Source organism: Vairimorpha ceranae (genome assembly GCF_000988165.1).
Source record: "Vairimorpha ceranae strain PA08 1199 chromosome Unknown NODE_120, whole genome shotgun sequence".
Lineage (NCBI taxonomy): Eukaryota > Fungi > Microsporidia > Nosematidae > Vairimorpha > Vairimorpha ceranae.
Window position 1 is genome coordinate 1 of NW_020169415.1, and position 9,271 is coordinate 9,271.

The 9,271-nt window shown below is 25.0% G+C and overlaps 7 protein-coding genes across 7 annotated transcripts; 6 read left to right on the forward strand and 1 right to left on the reverse strand.

Moving 5' to 3' along the window:
* Positions 1-1,143: 1,143 nt before the first annotated feature.
* On the forward strand, positions 1,144-1,287 carry AAJ76_1200001144 (hypothetical protein; the record flags this gene model as incomplete). The annotated part of the gene is made up of 1 exon (XM_024473837.1): positions 1,144-1,287. The coding sequence occupies one exon, from the start codon at positions 1,144-1,146 to the stop codon at positions 1,285-1,287; it is 144 nt and encodes a 47-aa protein (XP_024329829.1).
* An 898-nt stretch (positions 1,288-2,185) lies between these two features.
* AAJ76_1200002186 (hypothetical protein) lies at positions 2,186-2,812 on the forward strand (the record flags this gene model as incomplete). The annotated part of the gene is made up of 1 exon (XM_024473838.1): positions 2,186-2,812. One exon carries the CDS (start codon positions 2,186-2,188, stop codon positions 2,810-2,812), a length of 627 nt encoding a protein of 208 aa, XP_024329830.1.
* Positions 2,813-3,200: 388 nt separating this feature from the next.
* AAJ76_1200003201 (eukaryotic translation initiation factor 1a) lies at positions 3,201-3,557 on the forward strand (the record flags this gene model as incomplete). Its single annotated transcript, XM_024473839.1, has 1 exon — positions 3,201-3,557. The coding sequence occupies one exon, from the start codon at positions 3,201-3,203 to the stop codon at positions 3,555-3,557; it is 357 nt and encodes a 118-aa protein (XP_024329831.1).
* A 420-nt stretch (positions 3,558-3,977) lies between these two features.
* AAJ76_1200003978 (atpase involved in dna repair) lies at positions 3,978-5,015 on the forward strand (the record flags this gene model as incomplete). The annotated part of the gene is made up of 1 exon (XM_024473840.1): positions 3,978-5,015. The coding sequence occupies one exon, from the start codon at positions 3,978-3,980 to the stop codon at positions 5,013-5,015; it is 1,038 nt and encodes a 345-aa protein (XP_024329832.1).
* A 213-nt stretch (positions 5,016-5,228) lies between these two features.
* AAJ76_1200005801 (hypothetical protein) lies at positions 5,229-5,801 on the reverse strand (the record flags this gene model as incomplete). The annotated part of the gene is made up of 1 exon (XM_024473841.1): positions 5,229-5,801. One exon carries the CDS (start codon positions 5,799-5,801, stop codon positions 5,229-5,231), a length of 573 nt encoding a protein of 190 aa, XP_024329833.1.
* A 625-nt stretch (positions 5,802-6,426) lies between these two features.
* AAJ76_1200006427 (hypothetical protein) lies at positions 6,427-7,038 on the forward strand (the record flags this gene model as incomplete). The annotated part of the gene is made up of 1 exon (XM_024473842.1): positions 6,427-7,038. The coding sequence occupies one exon, from the start codon at positions 6,427-6,429 to the stop codon at positions 7,036-7,038; it is 612 nt and encodes a 203-aa protein (XP_024329834.1).
* Positions 7,039-7,386: 348 nt separating this feature from the next.
* Positions 7,387-8,781, forward strand: AAJ76_1200007387 (elongation factor 1; the record flags this gene model as incomplete). The annotated part of the gene is made up of 1 exon (XM_024473843.1): positions 7,387-8,781. The coding sequence occupies one exon, from the start codon at positions 7,387-7,389 to the stop codon at positions 8,779-8,781; it is 1,395 nt and encodes a 464-aa protein (XP_024329835.1).
* Positions 8,782-9,271: the final 490 nt, after the last annotated feature.

Below are 9,271 nucleotides of genomic sequence, written 5' to 3' on the forward strand. Positions count from 1 at the left end.
ATACATGCACAAAGACATATACACATAATTTAAACAAAGAAAGGACGTATCGAGTTTGAGTCCCGTTTTAAACGGGATAGCGCAATCTAGTCAATATATATAAAAAGTTTGAATCTGAATATTTTTTTTATTTTTTAACCCTTCTTTTTTAAAATTTGGAAAACGATTATATTTAAAATAAAGAAGCACTAAATACAACTTAGAGATTTTTATAGAATTGTTACTAAAAGGATATTATGGAGTTTTGTGTATTTTTCTTGGGTTTTTTCAATTATTTTGTAATTGCAAAATTGTGAACTATTGCAAATTTTACTTTACAATGTAAGACAGTTTGTACTTTAAACAATGCGCACAAGCCTTAAGACATGTTACACAATGAAAAATAAGAATTTTATTTATATATAATTCCGTTTCAAACGGGATAGCGTTAGCTAGTCATCAATATATATAAAAAGTTTGAATCTGAATATTTATTTATTTTTTAACCCTTCTTTTTCAAATTTTAAAATGTTTTCTTAAATAAATAACAATCTTTCATAGTTGATTATATTATATAAAGCTTAATTTTTCGTAATATATTTTTCATTTGGTTTTATTCAATTATTCAAATTGTAAAATGTGGCTATTTTTATTTTATAATTAAAAGTATGCACTGTTTAATAATAAACAATACATACATGCACATAGACACATACACAAAATCACACAAAGAAAGCACGCATCGAGTTTGAGTCCCGTTTTAAACGGGATAGCGTAGGCTAGTTTATAAGAAATTTATAAGAAAATGTTAATAATAATGTTCTAATTATTTTGTGCATAAAAAATGATTAATTTTACAAAGTGTCAAGACTCTCATTATATTTGTACACAAAAAAAAGATTAAAATTTAAACTAAATTAAAAATTATTATATCTTTTATATAATAATTTTTAATTTAGCTTTTGTTTATATGTCAAAAATAAAGTGTTTTTTATATTAAACGAATGGTCTAAAAGTAAACAAAGAAAAAAAGCATAAAAAGAAACTTTTTGCTTACCAATGTACAAAAAGGTGGTGGCCGATTATATCTATGCCCCAATTTTGCTATCCTTCAACCCCAAAGGAGAAGCGGAACAACAAGGGATACAGGTCTAGGCACCAATAATGTACCCAATGAGGACGGCTACAGAAAGCATCCCAGCACCACGAACCAGCGGAAGTCCTTTTGGCAGATGTATTGAGGGAGAGAAGCCCATCAATACATCTACAAAGAAGGGTAAAAAAAAGCGAGAAAGAAAAAGATATTGAAGACTTAAGAAATTTTAAAAATAAAATAGAGGGCCAAGTATTGGGGGAGTCTTGGTACCTAAAAATTTAGATAGAGATAAGGAATTTGTGCTAAACAATGATATATATGCTAAGGAAAAGGTTGTTGAAGGAGATATAGTAGATGAGGTGATAATAATAGATTGTAATTTAGATGCAAATAAAGAATTGACTAGCAATATTAAGGAGGTTAAAAAGTGAAATATTAGATACTACAGATTTTAGGGCTTTAATTAAAGATACAAATATCAAAAAGATAACATTCATTGATTAAGTAGAAGTTTATTGTTATGAACAGGAGATAGTCAAAGAGAAAATTGATAAACAATTAAATGCAAAGAATAATGTAGGTTACTTAACCAATAGAATTGTAGAACCATCTAAAATTTTCGTAAGTTCAATTAATACTGTCATGGGTAATTTAAATAAAAATGTTGTAATTGATAATGTAAAGAATAAATTTAAAGGACTTCTTGAGAATTTGAAAGTTGTGAGACAGAAAAAAATAACATTGGTAATATTTCTTATCGAAGCTTTAATTTTACTAAACCGAAATCATTTTGGGAGTAAAAGTTTATACTATAGAAGACTATTATTATAAAATAAAATCATTAGCTGTTCAACTTATACTTTTATGAAATTCTCTCATTCTATATTTTTGACAGATTTTTTAAGTAGCTATAAAACTTTATATTATTATTTTCTTCAAATTGTCCTAATTTTTAATCACTATCTCAAACTCTATTTTTTTGACACAATTGATTAATCAAATAAGAAAATAAACAATATCGTTTTTCTCGTAATATTTAGATTTTTAATCTAAATTGTTAATTACTTAATTAGAACATTTTTTAATTATGCTTATATTTTTTGCCCCTAAATGACAGAAAATTTTTTTTTGAAAGAGGTAATTGATAAAATTGAGAATAAAGACATGATAGATATTTTTAAAAAGTATCTTAGTAATGAAGATGTCTGTTGTTCCACATTACAGTTAATTATAAAAGAGAATGAAAAATTGAAAAAGCATGAGGATATTTTTATTGAAGCACATAAGTTATTTGTAGCTTCACAGAGGATGCTTGACGATTTAGCTTGTAAAGATATTACACCTTATGAAAACAGGGATATGGACGTTGTCATGTGTTTTACTTTCTATGCTGGTGTATGTACAATACTTAAGAAGCATCTACCTGAAGATTTATGTGAAAAAATACTTGATATTTATGAAGAAGCCAATCTTAGAATGAATGTCCCTAGGGACAATGAAGAAGAGAATGAAGTATTTTTTTTTATTTTGCGAGAATATTTTACGAAATTTTATGTACCTTTACGTTTAATAAGTTGTAAAGTAAATATTAATGAATATGATTTTGGGTTTGTGTACTATAAAGAAGTATTGAAGGAGGATAATGTGCCTAATTTCATATTAAAAAAGATGAGTGGTAATAAAATAGAGATTAAATTGGCTCAGGAGGTTTTAGCATTATGTATGAAAAATGAATAAAATTTTTTAAAAAAATGTGTTTTTAACCTTTTACTAAATTTAAATGATTAGCATACAGAATAATTATCAAATAAAGATAAAAATTTTAATTATTATTGTAGTACATAAATTGTAATGATTAGCATACAGAATAACTTATTATATAATTATAAAAATTTACTTATTATTGTATACACTTATTTATTTATTATATTTTTAACCAAAAGCTATTATGTCAGAAATAAAAAATATTAACTTCAATTAACTTAAACCTTTTTATAAATTTTATACAAATAGTTTCCTGAATAATGATAAGCAAATACGCTTTAGATATTAAAATATTATTTCCTATTTTTATATAAGAAAATTCTTTTAAATTATTCTTATTTGCTTTTTTTTTCTTATCCTTATGGCAAAAAAACAAAAAAATAAAAATGGCATTGATCGTCCCATTTCTTTTGCAGACAATGTAAATACAGTTTATGGGATAATACAAAGCCCACTTGGACAGGGACAATTTGTGGTTGAGTGTTCTGATTCTATCAAGCGTATTGCTAAAGTAAGGGGAAAAGACTATAAAAGAGTGTGGATTCAACCAAATGATATTGTTTTGCTTAGCTTAAGAGAAGGGAATAATGAAAGGGCTGATATTGAAATAAAATACATGCAGAAAGAAATTAAAATTTTAAAAGATAATGGCTACATAGAAGATACTTTTACAAATGCTAGTAATGATAATATAAAGATAGATTTTGACAGAATATAAATTAAAAATAGTAATATAATACATTTTAATTAAATGAATTTTATAATGGGATTATTTTTAACATGTAAGAATTTATATATAAATTGTTATTATGTGCTTTATTATACACAGTTATTAATTTTTTGTATGTAATGACTTTATGTTATTATAATACATTTTTATTAAATGACTTTATGTTATTATAATACATTTTTATTAAATGCCTTTGTGCTATTACAATACATTTTTATTAAATGAATTTATGTTATTATAATACATTTTTATTAAATGCCTTTGTGCTATAATACATTTTTATTAAATGCCTTTGTGCTATAATACATTTTTATTAAATGAATTTAAAACATTTTATTACTTTTTTTTACTAATTTTTTATAAATTTTTCTTTTATTTATGCTGCATAATCTAAAAACTTATACCCTCATGACAAAAGAATACAGGTGTAAAAATACAAATACAGAAAATATTGATCAGATCAATATTGTAAGTAAATATATTACAAGTTCATTTGGCAGGTCTGAAGTATCTCATTTTGCTAAATTTAATCATAAATTTCCACAGTACAGAAATTCAGAAGAGATTATTACTGTAATTTTAAATTATGATAAACTTATTATTAATAATGATACTGTATTTATCACTACAGATATGTCTAATATTAGAAAATACTGTGATAGTATTTATAAATCTATTACCAATATTCCTAAAGGTTCATTTGTATCTTTTATTTTTCATGGTGTACTTGGTAGATCTATAACAGTAAGTTTAGTAGATATGTTTATTAATCAAATAGGATGTAAAGGTTTACTTATACAGCCCTATTCTTTAAATATGTGTATAGGATTAGGAATACAACATTGTATTCTTGTTGATGAATACTCCACACATACAAATGTGTATATTGTAGATGACTATGTACTACATGACTGTTTTACTGTTAAAAAAAGTATAAATTATAGTGTTAGTGTGTGTTTACCTGATGATCAAGATTATGTAGAAGATTATCAGAAGCTTAGAATGATAGAAGATATTCCTTATTACGGATGTAAGATATGTGATTATAAATCTAAAGTGCTGTTTAAAGTACAAGAACATTTAAAAATAAATCACTTTTTTAGTGAGAATGATAAAAATATGATATTTAAATATGAAAATAATCATGAAGATTGTATTCAAGAGATTGTAAAAAGACTTAGATTTTTATACTTTAATTTAGAAAGACTTAAAAGAATGAATATAAGAGTAGTACATAATAATTATAATAATATTAATGATTTATGTGAACAGTTAAAATTTTTATACAATAATGTGATACCAATACAAGCAGATGATAGTGTAATTTTTAAAGGGAATGAATTATTTAATACACTTGAACTTAGTAAAGAGTGTTGGATAACCGATAAAGAATGGAATGCAGGAAAATTAAGAGTTTTAAAAGATAAGATTTTATTTAACTTGTAAGCAGTGAAATATAAATTTTATATTATATTGATATAAGTAATTTATAATATATCTATATAATATTTTATATTATATTGATATAAATATTTTATAATGCGTTAATACGTATTTATAATAACATTTTATAATACAATTATTTATAATATATTTATAACAATATATTTATAACAATTATTTATAATATATCTATAACAATATTTTTATATACTTGCTTTATAAAATATTCATATCAATCCTCTCTCTTAAATCATCCACCTCCCTCTTTAATATCTCACTTCTAATCTCTCTATATTCCAATAAATAATTAAAATTTTCTTCATCTATTTCTAAAAAGGGTAGAGTACTAACATACTCCATAATATTATTATATTTATATTTAATATCTCTAATATTCTTAGATGCTTGTATCATGTCATTCTCATATTCTAATATTTTATCTAAATTATTACATTTATTTTTTAATGCACATATCTTCTTATTTAAATTATTTATTTTACAAAGTAATAAGTCTTTCTTATTTACATTATTATAGTACTTATTAATATCTAGTGGTGTATCAATAACAAGATCTGTCTTCTTTCTTTCATATTTAAATGTAGAAGGAAACTTAATAATATTTCTTAATACAAAACTTTTAAATATAAACATATTCTTTTTACAAGAATCTAATAGAATCTTATTGTTATTTAAAAGACTTGAGATAAGATTGGTGATATCCGATTCTAACTCATTTACAAAATGTATAGGAACAAAATTAAAGAATTCTATTTCTCCTTTGTCATCCATTTAAGGGTAAAAATACTGTATTTTAATAATGTAAATATTTCTATGACAAAGATGTAAAAATATAAGTTATATTTCTTTTTAAAATGTGATCTATTTACAATAAGATGATTTGTAAATCCTTTCTTATTTTACATTTCTATAATATTAAGAATATTTTTATAACAAGTAGATCTTAAGAATATTTTTATAACAAGTACATCTTAAGAATATCTTTATAACAAGAGATCTTAAGAATATCTTTATAATACGTACATCTACCATATTATAAGAATATCTTTATAAAAATATTTTCTTCTTTTCTCTTTTTTCTGATTCACTTTGCAATAAAATTTCTGGATCAAAATCATTAGGCACTAAAAATGACATAATTATGTTGATGTATAAAATATAATTTATCATAAATTGGCGTAATAAGATCCATCTTATTACTTATAAAACTACCAATAAAAAATGTAATAATTCTATTTAGTCTTTTAAATATTTTAGTAATTTTTTAATATCTAGAATTATGTATGCATAATTATTTTTCTTATTTTTTTATCCCTCAATGAAAAACTCAAATACACAGAAAAATAATCCAATTATTTTACAGAAAAATACTACAGGTACATTTTTTAGCTCATTTATGAAATTAGATTTTATAAAGAAGGTGTGGGCATTCTCCACATTCCTCTTTATTTTTAATTATTCTCTCTACATATTTTTATTTTTCGTAAGATTTCCTATTAGTCCCTTACCTAATTACATTAACATTTTATCTCTTGTAGTATCACATTCAGTAGGTCTTTTTAGATATAAAAATGTTACAAGAACACTACAGGAATCTAATTTATTTTGTATTGGGTTCTTTTTAACATTCCCTTCTACTTTCCTTCTTCTTCCATTTTATTTACTAGGAATTTATAACTTTATGGGATTTATGCTAAGTAACAAAAAAATATTTAATTTTGGTACTTGTATGTCAATAAGTTCTTTTCATGTTGTTGTAGGAAGGACTGCTCTTATGTCTGAAGTTATTTTCTTTATAATAATATTTATTTTATTTATATTTAGATTTACTTCTATATGGACATTATTAAGTTATGGAATAATGATTAGACAGCAGTATATTAATAATCCAAATATGAAGAGTGTAGTTAAAGAGATGCAAGTTAAATGTGACACATTTAGTAAATATTTACCAGAGAATCTTTATAAGTATTATAATGAGTGTATTAGAATTAATAAAGGTAATTAATTATATTTATCTTATTTTTGTTAAAGAGAAGCTCTATAAATTAAATTTATTAAAGAGAAGTAATAAAACTTTTTATTTTGTAAAACCTATTTTTCTCTTTGTTTGTCAAAGAGAAGTTGTAAAACTTATTTATCTCTTCTTTTGTTAAAGAGAAGCTCTATGAATTTAATTTTGAAATTTTTATAAATAAAGAATAATATCACATTTTAAATATTTTTTAAAAATATTCCTTTTTAAAAATATTTCTTTTTTAAAAATACTTCTTTTTTAGAAATATTTCTTTTTTTAAAAATATTTTTTCTAGAATTTTTTTTACTATAAATATAAATTTTTTATGACCCCCCATAAATGTCAGTAGTTGAGAAGAAACAACTTAACGTATGTTTTATTGGACACGTAGACTCTGGAAAGAGTACTGCTGTAGGACAACTTGCTTATCAACTTGGTGCTATTGATAAAAGGCTTATTGAGAAGTATAAGAAAGAAGCATCTGATAATAACAAATCTTCTTTCTTTTTGGCTTATGCTACTGATACCACTGCTGCTGAAAAAGAGAGAGGTATTACCATTCAGACTTCTCTTATAAAAATACCCACTAATAAATTTACACTTAATGTACTTGATTGTCCTGGACATAGAGATTTTATTAAGAATATGGTGACTGGTGCAGCACAGGCTGATGTGGGTGTAGTTATGGTACCTGCCACTGGTTTTGAAGCTTGTGTAGGAGAAACTGGTATTTTAAAGGCTCATATTACTATTTCTGCTGTATTAGGATGTTCTAAGTTAATTGTTTGTGTTAACAAAATGGATGAAGTGGAAGAAGCAAGAAGAGAAAGTAGATTTGCAGAAATTAAAAATGAAATGTTAAGAATAGCTAAATTATATCACAGTGATAAAAATCCTATTATTATTCCTATTTCTGCATTCTGTAATATTAACTTAGTAGAATCTAGTCCTAGATTTGAATGGTTCCAAGGATGGACTTGTCCTAAGACTAAGGCTGTAGTTCACACCCTTGAAGGTGCTCTTGACTTCCAAGAGGAGCCACCAAGAATGAATGACAAGCCATTAAGAATGCCAATAGTACAAAAACATAAGATTTCAGGAATAGGATTTGTGTACACTGGTCGTATTGATTCGGGATTTGCAGTACCAAATATGCAAGTTTCTATTGAACCAGCTGGTGTTGTTACTGAAATTAAAACATTGGAAATTCATAAGGAAGCAAGACAGAAAGTATATTGTGGAGAGAATTGTGGTGTAGCTTTTAAGAATGCTACTAAAGGAGATTTTAATCAAGTTAAACCAGGAAATGTTATTTCTGATGCTAAAAATAAACCAGTTAAACTTTTTAGAGGATGCATTGCTAAGATAGTCGTAGTTGATAAAAAGAAAGGTCTTGCTGCTGGATACACTCCTACACTCGATCTTGGAATTATGCATGTGCCAGTTAAAGTACAATTTATTTTAAAGAAGAAATCCCCTAAAGATACTGCACCGGTTGATAATCCAGAGAGAATTGAACAAGGAGATAATGCTATGGTAGTGTTAGTACCTCAGAAGCCTTGTGTTATGGAAACGGCATCAGATTTTCCTTCTCTTGGTAGATTTGCTTTAAGAGATTCTAATAATATTGTTTGTATTGGAAGTATCACTTCATTATGTTCTGATGATGAGTTAGAAAAATATGGTGTGAAGATCGAAAAGAAGGCAACTGAGACCAAAAAAGGTAAAAAATAAACTCTATTAGTTTTTATTTAGTTTTGTTTAAATTTATTGATTTAATTTTGTATATAAGTTATTAAGTTTGTATTAAAGTTATAAATTTTATTTTGTATAAAAGCTATTAAAATTTTAAGATATTTTTTTAAAGCTATTAAAATTTTAAGGTACTTTTGACTAGCCAGGCGATGTTGTTCTGTGCACTCACTTAAGGTGAGAGATGGTCTTTGGGTAGACCGAGAATCCTGTATCCTAAGGGTGTGTATAAGCAAGGCCGTAAAGGTATGCTAGCGTGTAAGTGCAATATTGATATTTTGTTTTTACAGTGGAGTTTTTGGTGGCTTTTCTTCTTTTGCTGTTTTTTATTTTTTAACAATAAACTTTTTATTTTATTTTTATTTTTTTTTACAGTGGAGTTTTTGGATGAAGGGTTATGGTAAAACAAACGAGAGCAAGCAGAGAAGTCTGCAAAGTGAGTACTTTGATACTCAAAACAACAATTTGGATT